This window comes from Suricata suricatta, chromosome 13 (assembly GCF_006229205.1).
Source record: "Suricata suricatta isolate VVHF042 chromosome 13, meerkat_22Aug2017_6uvM2_HiC, whole genome shotgun sequence".
Lineage (NCBI taxonomy): Eukaryota > Metazoa > Chordata > Mammalia > Carnivora > Herpestidae > Suricata > Suricata suricatta.
The window spans coordinates 47,396,964-47,421,112 of record NC_043712.1 but is presented as its reverse complement, the minus strand read 5'-3'; the positions used below and the strand labels follow the sequence as shown (position 1 = coordinate 47,421,112).

The 24,149-nt window shown below is 39.9% G+C and overlaps 1 protein-coding gene across 2 annotated transcripts in view; it reads left to right on the top strand.

The window, feature by feature from the left end:
* Nucleotides 1-24,149, top strand: part of FOCAD (focadhesin) — a 315,637-nt gene that overhangs the window by 44,424 nt on the left and 247,064 nt on the right. For both annotated transcript variants that reach the window (XM_029919606.1, XM_029919607.1), the window contains exon 5: nucleotides 8,465-8,569. In XM_029919606.1, coding sequence (XP_029775466.1) covers nucleotides 8,465-8,569 — 105 coding nt within the window. The remainder of the gene's footprint in view (nucleotides 1-8,464; nucleotides 8,570-24,149) is intronic.

Below are 24,149 nucleotides of genomic sequence, written 5' to 3'. Positions count from 1 at the left end.
GTCAGTACAGAGCCCCACACGGGGCTCCATCTCCTGAACCATGGGATCATGACCTAAGCCCAAATCTTGAGTCGGACACTTAACTGACTGAGCCACCCAGGTACCCCCTTAAATAACAACTTTTCATACTGAAGTTATCGGATACAGTAATTTCAATGTGCATATATAAAATCATGTCGTTCTAAAACTAGAAGTTACCTTCAGAGGTCACTTTTGCAGTCAGGCAAGACAGCCGTCTTTCATCCAACTCTTCATCTTTTAATGAACATATTTATTGACTCTCCCACATATACGTGTGCTTGGTGCTGTGATATCATAATGAGAAAAGCAGACATAGTCGTTATTCTCATGATGCTTTGGGTTTAGAGTCAGGGACTGTCACAATCACGTCATTGCACACACAGTTCTATAATAAACTATATTCAGACAAAGGACACTGTGCCGGTAGTGACTTCAGTATCGTCCTGGAAGTCAAGGAGGGCTTTCCTGATGGAGAAACTTCTACGATGAGACGGAGGAATGAGTAGAACTTATCTAGGCAAATACAAGAGGGTAGACTTTCCCATTATAGGAAAGAGTGTGTGCCAAGTCCCTGTCCGTTGGAGGGAAGATGGTGGTAGGAGGCCTCAAAGAATGTCAAAACCAAGGGGAGAGTGGTTGGCAGTGAAGCTGCAAGGTAGGTAGGGGCCAGACAGGGCAAGTCCCAATGGCTAATCTTGAAGATCTGAGTCTTTATCCTCAGTGCTGAGGAAATCTATTGGAGTATTTAGTGGGTATTAGGGATTTCAAAAAGGTTACTCTGGCTGTAATATGCACATAATATTAAAAGTGTTGGGTTTGGGGTGCCTGGGTGACTCAGTCAGTTAAGCCTTCGACTTCAGCTCAGGTCTTGATCTCACGTTCGTGGGTTCGAGCCCTGTGTCGGGCTCTGTGCTGACAGCTAGCTCAGAGCCTGGAGCCTGCTTCCGATTCTGTGCCTCCCTCTCTCTCTGCTCCTCCCTGCTCATGCTCTGAATCTCTCTGTCTCAAAAATAAATAAAACATTAAAAAAAAAACTTAAAAGTGTTGGGTTTGAGGGAGGAATGGATATACAGAGATGAGTGTAGGTGAAGGAAACTCCTTGAACTCGATATGGGTCTGTGAGGTATGGGCGGTTGTGGGGGTGGGTGGGTGATGCATTTGAGGTAGATTGACTATGAGGCTGACTGAAAGGGATATGTCAGAGGTGAGTCCTTGATTGGTGGCCTGCCTAACAGGTAGATAGGGAACATCAAAAGACACGGTGTGTGGGAAAAGCAAGAGTCAGGTTTTATTTTATTTATTTTTTATTTTTTTATTAAAAATTTTTGAAAAAATGTTTGTTTATTTTTGAGAGAGACACAGAGTGTGAGCAGGGAGGGGTCAGAGAGAGACGGAGACACAGAATCAGAAGGAGGCTCCAGGCTGTGAGCTTCAGCACAGGGCCTGAGGCAGGGCTCGAACCCATGAATTGTGAGATCATGACCTGAGCTGAAGTCGGCCGCTTAACCGACTGAGCTACCCAGGCGCCCCAAGAGTCAGGTTTTAAACATGTTGAGTTTGAGGCACAATTCCAACCCCAGAATGGGACTATCAGGTAACACATGATACCATGAATGTTAGTCACAATATGTAACCAGGTCTTTTCTGTCCTTATTAAAGCCTTCACTGTGATTCGTTAAGGAACTCTTCTGTGTACCTGTGTGCCTCAAATGCAGATGGGCTGCTTGTCTACCTCGGGCTAATTCTAATTCCTAAAAATGTGCCTTGCTAGTCTTCTTTTTCATATGAACATGTTTTTGTGTCTGTGCCGAGCTGTGGCAAAAGATAAGTTCTAAATAAAGGACACCATGGTTATTTCATTGTTTATTTAAATTTTAGCTCATACTATACATCAGATTTCATCTCTTATTTGTGTTCAGTAGTCCTTCTTTATTGTGAGATTATAAATCACCCCCCCCTTTCCCACTAATAAAAAATAAAGGTAGTGCATACTTTTTTGAAAACTCAAATAATGGCATTTGCAGGTAGTGAAAGTAGTAAGTGGTAAACATTGCTTTTTTATCATTTTCTCTCTTTTCTTCTTAAAAAAATTTTTTTTAATGTTTATATATTTGTGAGAGAGAGGGACAGAGCATGAACAGGGAAGGGGCAGAGAGAGAGAGAGAGGGAGACACAGAATCCAAAACAGGCGCCAGGCTCTGAACTGTCAGCACAAAGCCCAATTCGGGGTTCAAACTTGGGAACAGTGAGATCATGACCAGAGCTGAAGTCAGATGCTTAACTGACTGAGCCACCCAAGTGCCCCTCTCCTTTCATTTTTTAAAATAACAAATTCAGTGTAAAATCGTTTTTTGAGTATATCTAAGGGCATTTCTATATGATGGGTTCTTAGAAGTGGAATTTGTGGGATAGAGGGTATGTACATTAAAAAAATTTTTTAATGGATTTAAAAATTTATGGATACTGCCAAATTGTTCTCCATAAAGACTGAGCCACCTGGCTGCCTCTGTCGGAAGACCGTGCGAGTCTTGATTTCAGCATTGTGAGTGCAAACCCGTGTTGGTGGTAGAGATTACTAGGAAGAATAAACTTAAAAAAAATTGAACCAATGAATGCTCAACCTGAGAGTACTTATTTCCCCATTCGTTCATCAATACTGGATATTTTGAATCTTACTCTTCTGTGATTTGCATATTTCTGTTCTTCACTCATCTTTCTATTATATGATCAGGCTTATTTTGTTGCTTTTCTTGTGTTTTGAATGTTAATGCTTTGTCTGTCATATAGGTTGTAAATATTTCATCTCATATTGTCTTTTAAGTTAATTTTTTTCTTACCTGAAAACCCGCCCCACTCATTTTGCTGAAACTATCTGACCTTTTAGTTATAGATTGTCTTTTCTGTTGTTCTCTTTCACATTCTCCTCCTCACCCTCTCCAAATTCTCCTTAAACCATTGCTTTAAACTTTGTAGTCACATTTGAAAAATGTTAAAGACTTGGTTTTTAAGTTCTGGTGTTCATTCTGACCAGTTTTTGTAGTGTATCTCTTTCTGTTTCTTCAGGTTTTTTTAAATCCTTTTTCTTTTTCTTTTTTTTTTAATTTAACAGCCTTATTGAGATATTATTTGTGTATTAGAACATCATCCTTTGAAAGTGGATATAACAGTGGTTTTTGGTATATTTACACAATTGCTCAATCATCATGCATTATCTTAGAAATTTTTTTTACATTTTATTTTGAGAGAGAAAGAGTGAGAAGACAGCACGAGTTGGGGATGGGCAGAGAGAGAGAATCCACGCTGTTAGTGTGGATGCAGGCCTCAGTCTCATGAACTGAGATCTTGACCTGAGCCAAAATCATGAGTTGGACACTTAACTGACTGAGCCACCCAGGCGCCCCTGGATTATCTTCTTTTAACTGGAGAACTTCTGTAAGAAAAATTTCAGAATATTATGTCTGAAAGTATTTGTTTTCTCTTCATGCATTACTCTTATTTTTTGGGGGGGGTGTTTAGACCTAAGTTATATAAACCTTTTCTTTATAATTCCATTCAGTGTTGCAGATGAGAATGCTGATGCTAAATTAGAAATGATGTCAGTCTAATGATCTTTATAAATTTTATTTTATGAATTCTGAGAGTTTATAAGATTTTCCTTTTGTCTTTGTATTTGAGAAATGTCAGCAACTAATTTTTTCTGGAATCTTGTCTAGCACTTGGTAGCCTTTTTAATTTGAAGACATAAATTCAATGAAGAAATTTTCTATCCTATCTTTGATTTTTGCTTCTCTAGTGGTTATTATTTCTTCTATTTCACCATTTTGATTTTCAGCATTGATTAACCTATTATTGTAACCTCTTTATGCAATCATATAAAATTCACTAGAAATTTAATTAAAAAAATTTGTTTAAGTTTATTTGGTTTGAGAGAAATGAGCATGAGTAGGGGCAGAGAGAGAGGGAGAGAGAACATAGGACAGAACTGGATACAGGGCTCGAACTCATGACCTATGAGATCATGACCTGAGCTGAAATCAAGAGTCAGATGCTAACCCACTGAGCCACCCTGGTGCCAGAAATTTAGTTTTATTTTCCAGTTTTTAAAAAACGTTATGTAAGTAATCTTTACATCTGATATGAGGCTCGATCTCACAACCCTGAGATCAAGAAGACTCATGCTCTTCTGACTGAGCCAGCCAGGCACTCCAGAAATTTAGTTTTTTTAAGAGCAGATCTCAGATACAGAGTAGCAATGGCTAAAAACAAGATCTTGGATACAGAAAACAGTGGCTGTCTTTGTGAGGACCTATGGAAAATACTAGGATTTAGGGAAGATTTGGGTTTGTAGTTAGTTTTAGGCACATTCTAGGCTTGAACTTTTATGAACTCTGACCCTTGTGTTTGCATAGCCTCCTCTGTAAAGAGGGAAAAACGTTACAGTCTTTATGGTACAGTTACAAGTATTAGATAACCACAATTTATTAAAAAAAACAACCAGGTGCTTTACTGACATACTCTCATTTATTCTTTATGACAACACAAGAGATGGGCTTATGATTCTAGATTGTATGGATGAGGATGTTGTGCCTTCTAGGTGTTAGAGCCTTGCCCAACATCCCTAGCTAATTAGAATTAAAGCAGGAATTTAAATAAAAATTAATCTGAAACCATCTCTCTCAGCCCACTTGAAATAGTTAAATAATTTAAATAATTATTCAATTGAATTTAACTACTGTTTGAATGCATCTATCTGTTATTTGATTGATGCCATTATTTTTCAAAACTTATAACCTATTCATGTTACATTCTCGCTTAAACTATAGTACAAACTTAATTATCTGCACTATAGAGTCTGGAGTCACAAATAAGATGAAACAAGATTTAACTTAAAGGTGTGAAAACTGGAGTTCAGAAGCACCTGGGTGGCTCAGTAGGTTAAGCATCTGACTTGGGCTCAGGTCATGATCTCATGGCTCATGAGGTCCAATCCTTCATTGGGTTCTGTGCTGACAGCTCAGAACCTGGAGCCTGCTTCAGATTCTGTGTCTCTCTCTTTCTTTTCCCCTCCCCCATTCATACTCTGTCTCTCTTAAAAAAATAAATAAACCTTAAAAATTAAAAAAAAGAAAACTGGAGTTCATTTATTAGCTTTAGTTTTCTGTGAATTAAATGCATATATGATGTATGTGCTTTTCTCTGGGATTCTACTGCTTTTAGGGATGGGTGACCCAAATTAGTTAAAAATCATGGGTGTATATGGAGTTTCCTCAAAAAATTAAAAATAGAATTACCGTATGACCCAATAATTCCACTACCTGGTATTGACTGAAGGAAAATGAAGACACTAATTAGAAAAGATATTGGCACCCCTGTGTTTATTGCAGCATTATTTACAAAAGCCAAGATAAGGAAACAACCCATATGTCCATTGATAGATGAATGGATAAAGAAGATATAATAAAATACACACATACACACTGAAATATTTCTGATCCATAAAAAAGATGGATATCTTGTCATTTACAGCAACATGGATGGACCAAGAGGATGTTATAGCCTAATGTTGAAGAGACCACAAAGGATTCACTGCCCAGGCCAAACCTGAACTCCAGGTGGTAAAGAGCAGAGAATGGCCCCGAACAATGGATACATTGAGATTATATAGGCATATGTAGGATTCTGTGATAACCAATTACATATTGATACCCGATCACCAGTTTTGATGGGAACCTATCACATTTGTTCTTTGCTCTTCTAAATGACCAATCACAGTGGGGCAATAAGAACCAATCATAGTGGTTTAATAGGAACCAATCATAGTGGGACAGTGACTAAGCAATTTTCTGTAGGTGCGGCCTTGGTCAGACCATAGGAAGGGGGGAGGACAGTTTACAGCAAAACATTCAGTAAATTAATCCACTACATTACAGAAAAAGTTAATCCCTTACATTCCAGAAGAGGTTTAATTTGTTACATTCTATAAGCTGGCCTACAACAGAGGATATATAATGCTAAGTGAAATAAGTTAGAAAAACACAAGTACCATATGATTTCACTCTTGTGGAATGTAAGAGACCAATGAACAAAGAAAGAAAAAAGCTGGACAAAAAAACATAGATTCTTAAATACAGAGAACATACTGATGGTTCCTAGAGGGAAGGTGGGTGGGTGGGACGAGTAAAAGCACTTACGGGATTAAGAGTACTCTCGATGAGCACTGAGAAGTGTATAGCATTGTTGAATCATATTGTAGACCTGAAACTAATACAACACTGTATGTTAACTATATTTTAATTAAAAAAATCATAGGACTGTTGTCTGTCTTCTCTAAAACTCTGATCATATGTAAATTATTAGATAAGGAAGTGTGAGACACAATTGTGAGCCACATATGTAATTCAAAAACTTTTTATAGCTTCATTAAAAAGTGAAAAGAAACAGGTGATGTTAATTTTAATGATATATTATGTGCCCCATATATTGAAAATATTATTTCAGTATCCAGTCAATATAAAAAATTACATAGGATATTTTATATTCTTTTTGTGTCCTAAATCTTTAAAACCCAGTAGACCTTTTATACATATAGCACATCTCAGTTTTGATTAGCCACGTTACAAGTGGCCAGGACCGCACGTGGCCATTGGCTGATGTATTGAACAGTGTGGACAAGCCTTTTGTCAGCTGGAAAGGTTTAAATGTTATAAAAGAGTACACAAAATAATACCTCACATAACTGCCCCAAATGATACCAATGAATTCAGTCCAAGTTTTGCCCTAGCCTAAAAGTAGTTAGCAGTGACTTGTAACCTACCATGTTCCGGAGGGTAAATGACGATACAGGTTAAGCACTTGGGAGAGCACTTAGCTTACAGTGCATGTTCCATAAATATTAACAGCCATGATTTAAAAAATACTATTTTTCCCGTTTAACAAGCAGTATTTTTTTATTTCTAAAATTCCTTTTCTATTCCCTGAGAGAACCTTATTTAAAAAGGGCAGGGTAATTTGTAACAACATGGTTGAACCCGGAGGGCATTATGCTAAGTGAAATAATCTAGAGAAAGACAAATGCTGAATGGTAACACTTAGTATGTGGCATCTTAAAAAGAAAAAAAAAAGGGCTTAGTCGGTTAGGTGTCGGACTCTTGATCTCCGCTCAGTCTTGATCTCAGGATCCTCAGTTCAAGCCCCTGAACGATGGCCACCACACTGGGTGTGGAGCCTACTTACCAAAAAAAAAAAAAAAAAAAGCCAAACTTAAATAAACAGTAGAATGGTGGTTGCCAGCATCTGGGTGGGAGAAATGGGGAGAGGTGGGTCAGAGAATGCAAACTTTCCGTTACAAGATGAGTAAGTTCTCATGATCTAATGTATAGCATGTTGACTACAGTTATCAATAACATATGGTATTCTTGAAATTGCTGAGAGTAGGTCTTTAGCCTTCTCAGCAAAAAAAAAAAAGAAAAAGTGTGTGAGTTACTGGATGTGTTAATTATTAATGATTGCTGGGGCACCTGGGTGGCTCAGCTGGTAGAGTGTCTGACTTCGGCTCAGGTCATGATCTCACCGTTCCGTTTCCAAGTTTGAGCCCTTCGAGTTGGGCTCTGTTCTGGCAGCTTGGAGCCTGGAGTGTTTCGGATTCTGTGACTACCTCTCTGCCCCTTCCCTACTCATGCTCTCTCTCTCTCTCTTAAAAATAAATAAGCATTAAAAAAATGGTTATCATAATCAAGTTATGCATGCATATATCACATTGGGGACTTTAAATATACTATAATTATATTTGTCAATTTTACCTCTATAAAGCTGGAAAAAAAAATCACATTTCACAATTAAAAAAACGGATAACAAGAAAAAAAAGGGCAGGCTATTCTTTTTCTTTTCTTTTTCCTTCTTTCTTTTTTTTGATATATTATCCTCCTGCCTCTTACAGAGAATAAAGAAAAAATTTAAGATTTTATTCCCCATTCCTATTAATTTTATTTTATTGGGAGTTATTTGCTCTGAATGGTCCCCTGGTCCATTTTTTGAGTGGCTAATCCATTTTGTATGTCTGGTTATTATTCATGGTCTACTAATATTTATAAGTGAAGGACTTAATTATTCAGTATGGGTAACTGATGTGGTCACTGCCTGCAATTATGTGGGCTAATGTTTAATGTTTTCCTGACTGATACCCCCCCCAAGCGTGTGTAGGGAGGTGATTGGTAGACTGATGGTTTGATTCTTTTGCTCCACTTCTGTTTTAAGTATGTTGTCTGAGAGCCGTCGATGTTCAGGCCTCTTGGCCGTGCTGCAGAGTGAGGTGGGTGCAGGTGGGTCTTTCTGTTCAGTGTGGGTAGCAAGTATTCAATTATTTAAAAATGGTGGGATTAAGTGCCTGATTAGAATACTCACTTTATATCTCTGGCATTTAACATGTTGTTATATTTCTTTACAGGAATGCACACGGCTTGCTAAAAGCCATTATGAAGTTATTACAGATGCAAGCTTTAAAGGAAGGACAAGGTGGGGAGAAGAATATTCGGAATTTATATACTATTAGGTATGCCTTTCCTTCTTTCCTTAAAAAAATGTGTGTGTGTATGGGTGTGGGTGTGTGTGATTTGTTGACTAAATTATGAATAGATATGCTACTCCCTTAAGGATTATTTAATTCAGCAGTGATTGTGGGTCTTGACCTCTCAGGAAATTAGTATTTTTAAAGACGCGTAAGATTGAGACAGGGTTAAAAACATGCGGACATCACCACTGTGCGTTTCAGGGTTGCTTCCTTGAAATTGGAATCTGTTACCCAAAATTCCTTCTGTTCTGGGAAATCTGTAACCATCTTCCCAATACTGTGAAAACTGTAGAGTTGGTTGAGCGAATGTATTAAAGCAGGAGGAGTTTGGGTTCGGCAGGAGGGTAAACTTCCTCACTCTAGAAAGGAATAGGCTATTTAAGGGTTAATGTCAGGGCTAGGTTGGTAGTTAGGAGCATAGATTTGCCTTTTCTTTGATGAATATAATGTAATGTGGCAGAAGCATGTTAAAGAGAACATAGTAATAATTACAGTGAAATACATTGGATTTTATTGAGGAGTTTGGACAAGGGAAGGCATCATACTTACTCATGAAAGTGACCCTAACCATTGCATTGAAGGTCCCAGAAAGCCATTTCTTAAAAAAGTTTTTTTTTTTTTTTTTTTTTTTGAGAGAGAGAGAGACAGAGACAGAGACAGAGACAGTGTGAGCAGGGGAGGGTCAGAGAGAGGGGGAGACACAGAATCCGAAGCAGGCTCCAGGCTCCAGGCTCTGAGCTAGCTGTCAGCACAGAGCCCAACGCAGGGCTCAAACCCATGAACTGTGAGGTCATGATCTGAGCCGAAGCCGGACACTTTGACTGAGGCATGCAGGTGCCTCAATTTAGAGAGTTTCTTAAGCCAATTTTTTAACAAGGTCAGATTTTCATTTGATGTATTTTCTTCCTAACATGTTATTTGAATACCTTCACACATACAGAAAATTTGGAAGAATGTAGCACAATGAATTAGTGAATTTATTGTTAGCTTATGAGTTAACTTATCAGGTAATTTATTTTAAACTGGGGAAGCAAAAGGAAAATTATTTTTTTGAAAATACTCTGGAAAGTTGGGGTGTGTAAACTTCACACACATGCAAATTGACATCAATTTATCATTGATAAATATGATTTTTCTTTTTTAATATAGTGGTGCTCTGTGAGATAACAAGGTTTTCATTTCTGGTTTCTCTTTTATCCATTACATTAACCAAAATTGAACAAGCCTAAGAAGAAGATGAGCAGATTTTAAATATTTCTAGATAAGTCATATAAACATCTCTGTGTGTGTGCGTGCATGCGCGTGCGTGTTTAAAGAAGTTCAAACTCCTGGGCCATGATTCTAGAATAGAAAAGAATTCTATTTTATTGTTTCCCATTGAGAGCTATTTATTTTAAAATAGGAAAGCCATTCATCTTTTAAACTTTAATGTAACAGTTTTATTGAGATATAATTCATGTATCACAGGACTAACTCATTTAAAGTATACAATTCAATGGTTTTTAGGATATTCATAGAATTATGCAACCATTGCCATAATTACTTTTACGACATTTTCATATACCCGCAAATTCCTCACCCATTAGTAGTCGCTCCATATTTCTCTCCTCCCAGTGGGATATGTATTTTTAATTTAATGTTTGTTTATTTTGGGAGAGCAAGCAAGAGAGTGCAAGTGGTGGGGAGGGGCAGAGAGTGGAAGAGAGAGAATTTCAGGCAGGCTCTGTGCTGTCAGTCCACAGCCTGAATCGGGGCTTCATCCCATGAACCGTGAGTAAGCTCGTGATCTGAGCTGAAATAAAAAATCCGATACTCAACTGACTGAGCTACCCGGACACCCTTCCAGCATCGTATTTTTTAAATTTTGGTTTTAAATGCTTTATTTTTGAGAGAGCAAGAGTGAGCAAAAGAAGGGGCAGGGGAGGGGTAGAGAGGGAATGAGACACAGACTCCGAAGCATGCCCGACTCTAAGCTGTTAGCCCAGAGCCTGATGTGGGGCTTGAACTCACGAACTGTGAGATCCTGACCTGAGCCTAAGTCAGCCGCTTAACCTACTGAGCTACTCAGGTGCCCCTCTAGTCTCATAGTTGTCATTCAGTGGTTTTCAGCACCAGCTGCTTTTAGAGCTACCTGGGTGTGCTTAAGAACAAACATAGGATGGAACACCCCGGATCAGCCGAAACGGAATCTCTGCGGTAAGGCCTAGGCATTTGTAGTTTTTAAAAGCCCCCACATGATTCTGATTCACAGTGAGTACAAGATGGTATGTCAGTTTGTTCTAATGTACATTTTTTTTAATTTTTAATTTTTAATTTTTGAGAGAGAGAGACAGTGCCAGCAGGGGAGAGAGGGAAATACAGAATCTGAAGTAGGCTCCAGGCTCTGAGCTAGCTGTCAGCACAGAGCCCGACATGGGGCTTGAACCCACGATCCGTGAGATTATGACCTGAGCCGAAGCTGGACTGAACCACCCAGGCGCCTCTACATTTTCTTTTTTGAAAAATTTTACATTTTATTTAAATCCATGTTAGTTAACATATAGTGTCATACTGATTTTAGGAGCAGAATTTAGTGATTCATCCCTTACATATAACACCCAGTGCTCATGCCCTCCTCTAATGAGTATTCTAACCTTCTGGGACCTTGTTGATGGAAGGGTTCTATTTCGTTTTTGTAATTTTTAAAAATAATTATTTATTTATGAGAGAGAGAGAGAACGCGATCAGGGGCGGGGCAGAGAGAGAGAGGAACACAGAATCTGAAGCAGGCTCCAGGCTCTGAGCTGTCAGTGCAAAGCCCTATTCAGGGCTCAAACTCACGATCATGACCCAAGCCAAAGTCAGACGCCCAACTGACTGAGCCGCCCAGGTGCCCTTGGCTTCACTTTCTTTAGGCCCAGGGTGGGCTCGGGATTCTTGTGTAACAAGCTCCCAGGTGATGCTACTGTTGCTCTCCGCCGCTGTGCCGTAACCAGCGTGGTCAACGGCCGCGGTGTTAGTGGTCCGGGGAGCCTGTTAGGAGGCTGGGGTCTCTTACTTGGTGGCCGACTACCTGCAACAGCGCCCTCCTTCTGTGGAGATTTTCCAGGTAATCCTTAAGTTTAAGAAGCTCTGGTTCAGATGATGGTAAAAGGAAAGAGTTACTCTCCTTTTCGTACTGATTATCCTGGCTGTGTGTGATTGCTAGGTCTTCGATCATCTGTAATGTTTGGTCTGTTTTCCTGCTTTATCGTTCACTTTCCCCTCTAGTTGGTTTCTTCTAACTTACGGTCTTGTTTTCAAATAGCAGTCGGTGGAAGGTGTAGAAAGGGAGCCTGGCTTGAGGAGCTGAGATCATACTGGATACATAAGTTGTGTCTTTAGAGGGGCGGCACATTCAGAGGTCCAGAATCAATCACCTGAGTTGGCATAATCCAGTAATGTTTATGAAGAGCCCTTACGTGAATGGCTGTTTGGCGCTACAAATCAGTAGAGTGTAATCGAGTGTATAAGAGCCTTAAGTTCCTCCAGGGGAGACTGTGGATGGCAGACACAGAGGTGAGGCTGAAGAGCGGATTCCCCTCAAGAGAGCTATGATTACCTGAGTCAAGCATAAAATTGTCACGCTGTTTTAGAGCCTTCTTTGCCACATGGTGGTTAGCAATATCATTCAGCTTTGGAGAGGCGACTGATGAGCTGTGCACCAAAGCGTTAAAGGGGTATCCGGAGCCCTGCACTCCACGGAGATCGGTGTTCCCTGGTTGTGCTGGAAGATGAATTTAAAGTGGAAGTTGTATGACAAATAACTGTAAGCTTTCTGGGATTGAAACTAATCTGTGTTTTGACGGTATGAAGGACTCTGCTAGCGTACGGTTTTGGAGTTTAAGCGTTTCTCACTTCTTGTCCTAATTAATGGCAGATCAATTTGAATTCTAGTAAAACAGAGTGGGTGGTTATTTGACATGGGTCGGTGCTGAATTGCATGAGTTGGGCCGGTATGGAAGTGAAGAGAGGGAGGCGTGAGCACCTGGAACATGAGCCAGTGTGAGCCTGGAACACGGCTTCCCCTGGTTCCTGTGAATGTCTCGAAGGAGCTCTGGAGAAGGCATTCTTGTTGTTGAACCTGGAGCTCAGTGGTTCTACAACTCGCTCGGTGCCTAAGAGGCGCCTGGGGAGCTTGTGACCAGTGCGACTTTTTTTTTTAGAAAGAGTTTTTGTTTTCTTTCTTTCTTTTTTCTTTTTTCTTTAACATTTATTTATTTTTGAGAGAGACAGCACGAGTGGGGGAGGGCAGAGAGAGAGGGAGACACAGAATCTGAAATAGGCTCCAGGCTCTGGGCTGTCAGCACTGAACCTGATGCAGGGCTTGAACTTACTGACCATGATATCATGACCTGAGCCGAAGTCAGATGCTTAACCAACTGAGCCCCCCAGGTGCCCCAACAGTACGACTTTTGAAGCTCTTGTTGGAGACTCCTATTTAATAGGTTTCGTGGGAGACTTAGGAATCAGCATGTTTACCCAGCTCCTCAGTTATCTGGTCGTTTGTGGATCAAAACTGAGAAATACTGCTTGAGTCCCGGGGAGCTGAAAGGTACCACACATGAGCTGCAAGGGTTCCCTTGGGGGGTCCACCTGGGGGGATATTGAGTGACTTAATTCTGTCCCCTTGCCATTGTTCCCTGTTTGGGAGGCGCAAAGTCTGTTTCCGTCTAAGCACCAAGGCACCAAGTTCATCTTCCCACATCTACCATGGAGAATAGAGAGGTCAAGAGCAGAACCAGAGAGCATTCTAAAAGAAGTCCAGTGAGAGCAAGCCAAGTACACACACGAGAGAGAATGTAAGAGATTGAAACTCCTTCGCTCTACTCAAAGAAATAATTCCGCGGCTCTAGCAAGTTAGTGTTCTTCGTGGTCAGATGATGCTGTTTGGAGCAGGAGGCACCCTCCTCACCCTCTTAGAGGGGCCTCTAAGAGGCCCTCAGCACCCTCTTAGCAACATGAATTTGCAGTGTTCATAGTGTGTAAGGAGCAAATCCTCAGAGCTGTTGATTTGTATGTTTGGAACATGGTTAGAGACACGCATTGTAAGGAGAATTGGATAGACGGGTGGTCTACTGACTGTACTTTGAGATACTTTAGACTAGAGTGTTTGTGGCTAATACAGTTCATATCGCTGAGCCAGACCCTTCTTTGGTTTCGTGCTTTAAACAAGACTAAATGGGGATGTTTAAATGTGGTTTCAGCGAATGATTTTTAAGATAGGGGTAGCTAGGAGGACAGCACTGCACATTTATACTTAGCATAGGCTGTGTGTGAAACTCTGGATCCGTCAGCCTTCACTCTAGCTGCGCAGTAGAGCCTCTGAGGGGCTTTTCAAGGTACAGGTGCCTGGGCTTTCACCAGAATGACTGGAGAGTTAGCCTCAGGCACTGGTGTGTTTTCAAAGCTTCCTGGATCGTTGCAATGTGCTGGTATCTCGGAGAACTGCTGGCCAGTTGTTGGCGGGAGGCGGGAGGGGTTCCTTGTTGCTAGACCTTCAGATGTTTCAGTATTAATTACATTTTCTGTGAACCCTCCTGACCGCTGAATGTCGGAAAGCAATTCAAATTTTTAAATATAGAGGGTAGGCAGACAGATCCCGTCTCTTCACAGGATGCAGTCCTAGGGCAAACAGGTTTGTGACCTCCGTTGTAGGCATTGAACGGTTTTCAGAAACTTTAGAAGCCCTTCTTTTCCTGTGAACAATTATTTATTTACTTATTAAGTGTATTTATTTATTTTGAGAAAGAGAGAGTGGATAGGGGAGGGGCAGAGAGAAAGAGAGAGAGAGAGAGAGAAACCCAGGCAGGGATTCACAGAGCCCGACTTGGGGCTCGAACTCATAAACTGAGATCATGATGTGAGCCGAAAACAAGAGTTGGATGCTTACTTAACTGGCTGAGCCACCCAGGTGCCCTGTGAACAATTTTTTAATTATTTTTTTAAAACTGCTACTAATGTGTCCTTTAGGCTTTTTTTTTTTTTCTTTTCCCTGTTTGGTTTGGTCTGGATTTTCTTTTGGTTAGTTCGAACTCCACTTTTCTGTAACACACTAGATTTACGTTATTTAATCATTCTCTATCATCAACCATAGAGGAAGTGTGGCAGAGAGCAGAGACGTAGTGGGCGTTTCAGTCAGAAGGAAGAACAACAAAACTACGTGTTTATGATTCATAAGTTATTGAGGCCCGATTTCTCGATTGCTTTGTAATAAGCCATTTTTTCCCCCTCTTGAAATTTTATCATGTGCTTCTGCTTTTAGTTTTTCCTCTGCATATTCATATTATGGGAATCTTTTCAAGATCTCTCTTCCTTTAGCCGAAGTGAGGAAATAGCTGTGAATTCATGAGCAGTGACTGCTTGTTCCAGAATTCCCGCACCATTCTGATGTGCCAGACAGTGGCTGACATGCACGAATAGCAAATGCTAAGAATCTTTATTTGTAGAAAGGTTTGGTCTGATCAACATCAAGCTGTACTTTCTGAAATAAGGGAATATTAAATGCTTTTGGCAGATGGTGCGCTCTGAAATGGGTGATTAGGCCAACAGTAATGGGTGGCTGTGCACGGAGTGGATTAGATACGCATTCTAGATGTGTATTTGTTCATCCATTTGGACAGTGTTATGTAGTTTATTTAGATGGAGAGTTAATTTTAAGAAAATAAAGATGTGTGTCCTAAAGGCCGAAGTACTTTTTAATTCATAGTGATTTTTTTCACTTCTCTCTGGAGGCAAACACATTTGTCCCCTAAGGCTATCAAGTAGAAAAGAAGAGAGAGTCCCAGGGGAACTACCCACACCAAATTCACTAAGACCAGTTGGTGGTTGTGGACATCAAAATCTAGCTCCAGTTTTGATTTTGAACACTAGCTTTTTCTTAGCATCCAACTCCTGCGTTTGCTCTTCTATCCATTTTGAAGAATGAGGTGGAGTCTACCAGGGGAAGAGCCCAGGAAGGATGTTCCAGATCTAGGCAGAAGCACTCACCTCCCTGCTGTTGTGGAAAAGGGCCGGTGCCCTGGAGTAGCTAACCGGAGGGAGGCGCTGGCCGGAGCTCCATGTTGGAGAGGCCGAGATTGAGGCCCAGGACAGGGGGCGTGGCCCAGAACACAGGACCATGGCATAGACTTTGGGTTTTCGTTCAAGAGTAGTGGGAAGTTCCCAAGAACGTCTTTCTTTTTAACTTCTTATTTTGAAATAATTTTAAAATTTCAGAAGGGTTGTACGAATGGTACAAAGGACCCACTTACACCATCATCCGATTCATGAGTTTTTTTTAATACTTTGCCACATTTGCTTTGTCACTCTATATACTTTTTTTTTTTTTTTAATTTTGAGAGTGAGACCGAGAAAGAATGAGTGGGGGTGGGGATAGGCAGAAAGAGAGAGAAGACGACAGAGGATCTGAAGCAGGCTCTGTGCTGACAGCAGAGAGCCCAGTGTGGGGCTTGAACCTCCTGAACCATGAGAACATGACCTGAGCCAAAGTTGGATGCTTAACTGACTGAGCCGTCCAGGTGCCCTTGTCTATATAATTTTAAAAACCATTTGTGAATAGATGGTATATATTCAATAGTGTGTATTTTCTAAGGACAAGGGTATTTTTTTATATAACCAGATAACAGTTATCGAATTGAAAAAATTTAATATCAATAGAGTAATTTATAGTCCATATTCCAATTTTGTCATCTGTCTTAATAACATCCTTTAATACCTTTTTCCTTTTTATTTTTAGTGTGTAGGGTCTAGTTTAGGATCACATGTTACCCTTAGTTGTCCTATTTTTTTTTGTGTATGTGCTGCTGAAGCGAGCACAGTTGTCTGATCTTTTTAGTCTTAAAATCTGAAACTGTTTCTCTTTCTCTTTCTGTCTTTGACGACACTGACATTTTGGAATGCCACAACAGTGAGGCTGTGTCCTTATCAGGAGATCACACCTGGAGGCACTGATGTCCAGCTTATCCATCACTGGATAATTTTCTTTTTAAGTAAAATTTACTCCCAGTGTGGGCTTGAACTCATGACCATGAAGAGTCACATGCTCCATGGACTAAGTCAGCCAGACACCCCTCCATGGTGATTTTACTGTTGGTTACCCAGTCAAGGTGATGTCTGGTTTCTGTTAATCATTTTCCTTCTGTAACTAATAAGCGATCTCTGGGGAAGACTCTTGGAACCAAGCAATATCCTGCTCCTCATTAAGCCCACACCCTCCCAATTAATTTTCATTGTGATGATTTCAAAATGGTGATTTCCCTTGTCTACCACTCCTTTCAGATTTGCTAGTGGCATTGGAGTGGTGGAAATGTTAGGGATCCCTTGAAACACAATCTATAGATTCTGAAGCCCTGCACCTATAGATTCTGATTTAGAAACCTTGGGTGTCAGCCCCTGTGGGGACCTAGAATCCACATGTATTTAAAAAGTCTCAAGGGATTCTCATGTGGAAATAGGTTTGTGAATAATTGGACAAATGGCTAAAATAACCAAACAACAGCATGGTATTTCCTAGTGATATTAGGAAAAGCTACAGCTTGCTTTCCTTCCACGTCTTCCTCTTTAAAATGGGCATAATCAACCAGATGTATTGAGATAGTAAGCAAGATTCTGATTTGAACTTGCTTTCTTTGTAAGGGAAGTTCAAGTTATTATGATCATATAGGTACTATATTTTACATGATACACATGAACTTTTCTAAAACCAAGAAGAGGTTAGTGGAGCCAGGGTGGCTCAGCTGGCTGAGCGTCCAGTTGTTTTGGGCTCAGGTCATGATCCCAGAGTCGTGGGATTGAGCCCTATGTCAGACTATGTGTGGAGCGTGTAACCTGCTTAAGACGGCCTCCCTCTCCGCTTCTGTCCCTCCCTTGCTAGCGCTCTTTCTCTCTATGAAATGAAATGAAAAAAAGGGTGCTTGGGTGACTCAGTTAAGTGTCAAACTCTTGATTTTGGCTCAGCTCATGATCTCATGGTTTGTGAGATTGAATCCCTTGAGCCCCATGATGGGCTCTGTGCTGACAGTGTGGAGTCTGCTTGGGATTCTCTCTCTCCCTCGTTGTCCTTCCCCTGTGTGCATGTATGCATGCGCACTCGCTCATTCTCTCAAAATAAACGTTAAAAAACACACAGTTATTGTCACAGATAAAGGTGAATCGCTAAATTCTACTCCTGAAACTAATAGTGCACTGTATGTTAACTAATTAGAATTAAAACTTGAAGCATTAAAAGAAAAAACTTAAAAAAGGAAAGAGCAGGTATTATTTATTTCTTTGCAAATTTCCTTGTTACATTTACTTTTTATTAATGAGGCTGCTTGACCATCTACAGTTGTTGTTGGGTTGTTTTGGGTTTTTTTTTTTTTTGTTTTTTTTTTTTGGTTTTTGCTTTTGGGGGAGCTGATTATTTCAGTAATTGAATATATTATCTAAAGGGATCCCCTGAGATGTAGATGTTTGGTTGTATTTAGCATAAAATAAGCATGACACCATTATCAAATCATCTGTACTACACGGCCAGGCTGCTGTAAGGGATTGTAACCATTAGAACACATGAATATATTTTAGTTTTACTGAAGTTACAAAAACTTCAGTACTTGGGGAGCTACCATTTTGGGACACATCGTATATAACCTTTCTTTGGGGGAGTGAGTAAGTAGTGTTTTCCTTTGTAATTTATTTATTTTTCCTGAAAGCGGGAGTTGAACAAGCCTGAATGGCAGCAATTACTTTAGCTATATGGTAATTCACTGCTATTTACCAATTTTTGCAGGTAAGGGGGTTGATCAGGACCTTCTCTGACGGCCTCGTAAAGGTTTTGGTCCCTCCTGAGAAAATGTACACACATATAAGTCCTCAGAATTTTGGGTATCATTTCAAAGGGATTGTGAATTCCTGCTTTAATGGATAAATGGATATTTTTTTAACAGAAAACTGTTGAAAAAGAATATGGGTGAGAAGGAATTTTTAGCATCTGATGTGACTCTGAGAAAGCCCAGCAGAGTCAATGATAAGAACTAAGCGAGGGCAGTAACTCGGGAAGCAAAGCCAATACGTTCCAAGGGCCATCTGGTTCTTTGCAGTTTGATTTTTTCTGTTGAACTGCGTGTTTTGCCTCTGTTTTCATTTCTTCTTTTCTCTCCTTTTTCCCACCCAGGGAAGTCTTTGTTCACAGTTTACGGTTCTAATCACCTGGGGTTTATACTTGGGATTTATAATCAGACCTAAAGAATAAGCTACACATATTGTACAGTGTTCCAGCTAGCAATCGCCGCTAGAAAATTGCTTTTTAAATTCTTCTAAAAGTGGGTGTTTAAACATTGCTATGGTAATTTGACAATAAATGTCATTAAGGGCATAAAATGTAATATTTGCCACATTAGCCTATTTATCTTGTCTTGTTATTAAATTTAATGCAATTTTATTTTTATTTGTACATATTTTTTGCAATCATGACTTGTAACTTAGTAATAGAAGTTTTGGAACTCTAAGTATTGGTTCCCCCACAGCCATTACCTTGTACTTAAAAGTAGTTCTAAACTTCTGACTTTGGCGGACACCTTTGCATTAATACCCTGCCTCATAATAGGGATCCTGGGGACAACTGGGTGGCTCAGTCGGTTAAGTGTCCGACAGTCTCTTAGCTTGTAAGTTCGAGCCCCACATCGGACTCTGTGCTGACAGCTCAGAGCCTGGAGCCTGCTTCGGATTCTGTGTCTCCTCTCTCTCTGCTCCTCCCCTACTTGCTCTGTCTCTGTCTCTCTCAAAAATAATAAATATTAAAAAACAAAAAAACTATGAATCCTATAAAAGGTTCAGTGTGAGAGCAGAATCATTGTAATATGAAATAAATTTCCAAAGAAATCTTATACTCTTCCCTATTTGCATTATGGACCCAAGGAAAATAGTCAAATTAGTTGACATTAGTGAATATGTCAAAATTAAAATACTTTTTGATCCAAAAATCTTCTTCTGGGAGCTATGTGGGAAGGAAAAATACATTTGTCTTAAAATGCAACATTATAGGATAATTCACAATTACTGTTTAATTTTTCTTGTGTATAGTTGTATTCATTGTGGAATCTTAAATTTTTGTTGTGCATTTTTTTATCTTAAAATCTGCAAAGCATTTGTTGTTTTTCTTTTTTTTAATCCCTTTTTGGCTTCTAACCAGCATTTTCAAATCAAAATTCAGAGCAGGTAGAGAAATGCTTTTAAAATGCATATTTGATGTAGTAAGTGCCACGCTATGCTTCTGAAAGCGCCGGGTCACAGCTGCATACATGAAAATGCATGGTGACTGCAGGCATTGTTTCCTCACACAGAAAAGGCAATCCGTGTCTATCGCTGAATTTATGATGTAAATCAAATCATAGCTTTCGTATATTCAGAGATGGAGCAGAAAGGTTGAGGTGACCTAAAGGTTACAAATAACTTTTGCTTTTTGATTTGCCTACCATAAGACTAATTTTTTTTTACTCCCTCTTTTCTATTAAGATTGATGTATTTATACTTGGAAGGTGAATCTAGTCACATACCTTATTCTGTCATTGCCACCGTGCTTGTCTAATGGAACCATGAATTTATCATTCCTTCCTCCCCCCATTCTGTTAAGATGCGCATACTGTTCTGTAGTGTTGACAATATTATTAAAGAGTGGGGAGCGCCCAAGTATTAGGTACCAACTCTGCATGCTTCCTCTGTGCTTTTTTCCTCTGAACAATGTGGACTTTGGAACCGTGTGCTAGAGGCACTATGAGAAATTGGTTTCTCAGGACCCAGTGAAAGACTTGAAAAAGGTGCTTTTGGGAAAGTGTGTGTGTGAGTTACCTTTATTGTAGCTGTGCCTTGGCATGGAAAGGGAAGCCTAACAGGAGTAAGATTGATCCAGTTTTCAAGCAGCTTTGGCTCTCGTTTAGGATAGAAACCTACCCGCCTGATAATCATAATGGTACCCCATTTATGGAGTACTCTATGGGTTAGGTACCATGTTAAATGCTTCACTTAGAATGGCAGTTAAAGCATTTATAAATCCTGAAATAGGAAAGTGGCAAAGATTGTACAACAAATTGGTTCATGTATGGAAGAAACAAAAGCCACACAGTGAGGGTGAGAGAAGAGGCACTAGAGACCAGTGGAGGGTGACCAGGTCGCCTGATTTGTATTGATTTTAATCTTCAGAAACAATGCTATTCTCTTTCAAGAGGAAGGCAGAATCTATTGGATGTCTCAGGAGTTAGGAAATTCTGACTTAAAAATCTGTGCTCATTCAGGACACAAGCACTTCTCTCTGAAATAAAAAATCTGGTAGGATTTATCTCTTTGAGATTAAAAATGGGAGACCTCTTTTTTGAGGCTTAGGTTTATGAGACATTGGCCTTAGAGTCCTATAAGCCTGGCATAGAATTATTAATAGTTTAGAGACCTCTGTACTGCTTTTTTTTTTTAATTTATTTATTTTTGAGAGAGAGTCAGAACATGAACAGGAGAGAGGCAGAGAGAGAAAGGGACACAGAATCTGAAGCAGGCTTCAGGCTCTGAGCTAGCGGTCAGCACAGAGCCCGACACGGGACCCCAACCCACGAACCGTAAGATCATGACCGGAGCCAAAGTTGGACGCTCAACCGACTGAGCCACTCAGGCGCCCCGAGTACTGCTTTCTGCCTTTACTGGGTTTGGTTCTACCTCCAGTCTGAAGGTCAGGGCTTTACCCAGTGGCTCGAGTTCTCTACCTTTAGCACTACTGGAAGGTACTTAGTCTGATGTCCTCATTTTCCAGATGAAGAAACTTGGCCCCAAAGAGGTTAATTCTCATGCCTGAAAGCACACAGTTTGCTGCAGAGCCCGAATGTAAATTTAGAACTCCCGACCCTTTTAGTTCATTGCTTCCCCTTTCCTCTTTTCCCTCCTCTCTCCACTTGTATGGAGTCTTTTCCAAGATAGGATTCGGATGATGCTGTGGACGCACTGCCTGTATAAAAAAAATGATAACCGTGTCCCACATTTGTGTTTGTTCTTCAAAACTTGTATCGTGTATTGTCTGCCGCTATTAATTTCACAAGTGATCACGTTGATCGGATGATCAACCCATCTATCATTTTGAATACATTGTTATAGTCAACTAACGATTTATAACTTGAGGAACAGGTTTGGGAATAATTGAAATTTTAAGGCATCACCCAGGTTTGGCTTGATGTTCTTTTGTACTACATTCTCTTTCTGATCATAGTGCTTCTAATGAAGAGCAGAGGTGACTTAAGTTGTGGATCCGTCCATTTACCTTGACCAGTTGGATGTACTTGAAGGGGATGGCTAACGAGCAGTGAGTGAGAGAAAGAAAGAAAAAATCTTGAATAATCCATGAATTTCATAATCCTGGAATGCATCAAGAGTGAAGAGTAAATTATACTTAGCCTTATGACCTTTTAAGTGCTCTAATTATAATATTTTAAATAGGGAAATAACTATTTTGTATCCTACTCAAATTAGGATGTATATTATTTAATACCATTTATGTTGGAACAAAATTATGTGTTTTGGAAAGGAATAATTTTCCATTAAACGTTGTTGAGTTTCTACTGTGTTGTTACTCTTGTGCTCCTAATGTTAACATTTGATCAGTATATTTGCATAAGAACCTTAAAAATTTTGAGTATGATCGATTGATTTTTGGTTCAGCTTATGGAAGGTGAGGGTGGGATAATAGTCTTTTTTAATAGCTCTAGGATGGTGCCATGGTTTAATCAGTTTTGTGCCTCTGATAGTGCTCGTCATTTGACATAGTGCAGTGATTCTTTTTTTAAATTAATTTTTTAAACGTTTATTCATTTTTGAAAGACAGAGCATGAGTGGGGGAGGGGTAGAGAGAGCAAGGAGGAGACACAGAATCCGAAGCAGGCTCCAGGCTCTGAGCTGTCCACACAGGGACTGATCTGAGGCTTGAACTCCCCGACCGTGAAACCATGACTGAGCTGAAGTCAGACACTTAACCGACTGAGCCACCCAGGCCCCCCCATAGTGCAGGGATTCTTAACCAGGGACAGTTGTGCTCCCCAGGGAACATTTGGTAGTGTCTGCAAACCTTTTTGATTGTCACAACTATATTGAATGCTATTAGCATCCAGTGGGCAGAGGCTAGGAACTGCTAAATATCCTTCAGTGCGTTGGACAACCCCCCAAAGAATCCTCTGACCTCAAACAGCAGTTGTGCAAAGATTGAGAAAACTTCATGCATGGCAGTTGCACCATAAAGTATATTGAATTAAAATGCATTCATTCTATTAAGCATTAAGCCTTATATATTTATATTCACTTACCAATTTGATGATTCACAAGGGAGAATTTAGCTCTTGGCTTCATTATGCTCAAAGTATTAAAACAAAATTTTGGCAATTACAATTGATTTTAGGTTCATTGAATTCAATGGAAATAGTATAATATTATAATCAAATGTTAATCACTAATAAGTTTCAATGTTCTTACTTTGGGCTTCCCTTCTTCCTCAGGAGAGCTTCTTGGAATCAATATTGTGTATTACTCTCTGCAATATTTGTACTTAGATCTGCCATAATCAATTCTGTGGAAAATTTAGTTATCCAGATGTCTAAATCAGTAATTAATCTGGATAATCCCTGTTCTAGTATACTCTACTTTATCTCATCTTTAGCCTAAAAGTCTGAGATACTAAATAGAATTGCTGAATCCAATGGCTAGCAAGACCAGCCTTCAGCTTCATGCAACAAAGCTAGAGTAGTTCCCACAGTCCCAGTGAAGTAGAAGTTAAAATTTAGTGGTTGGTCATATGTGCATCATTTCTGATCCTTCTTTAAAATTACTACATCTTGGGGCACGTGGGTGGCTCATTTGGTTAAGTGTCTGGTTAAGATCAGGTCATGATCTCACGTATTCTGAGTTCTAGCCTTGCATCGGGCTCTGTGCTGACAGCTGAGAGCCTGGAGCCTGCTTCGGATTCTTTGTCTCCCCCCCGCCCCTCCCCTGCTCACGCTCTCTCTCGCTCTCTCGCTCTCTCTCTCTCTCTCTCTCAAAAATAAACATTAAAAAAAATTAAAATTACTACCTCTTATTTCAATTGACCTGGTTTAATTTGGACAAAACTTAAACAGTAGATAGGAGTAAAAGGAGATAGGTACTTAAGTTTTTTTGTGGGATGAGGAGTGAGGAGGAGGAGAGGATGACATAAGCACTTAAGTGCTCTGTGATCACATACATATGTGGTGATACACAGTGTGTGGTAACTTGTTGGATTTTCTTCTTAAATAGTCATCACTGCCACCATTCGATGGGGGATTGATGGATGGTCATATGTGATGCTCCTCACTCCAATATGGTGCTTGGTGGGAGAAAAACCCATACGTAAGATTTGCGGGTGCTGCTCTTTCTTTTTATTCATGTTTACGAACAAGACCTACTGAACTTTCACTCTTAGAAGTTTGACTGATCTGACATTCCTCGGAGACTTTCAGGACTGGTAACATTTGTTCATTAATATCTGTGGCAACTAGAGTAGAAGCAATTCTAGATGGGTTTA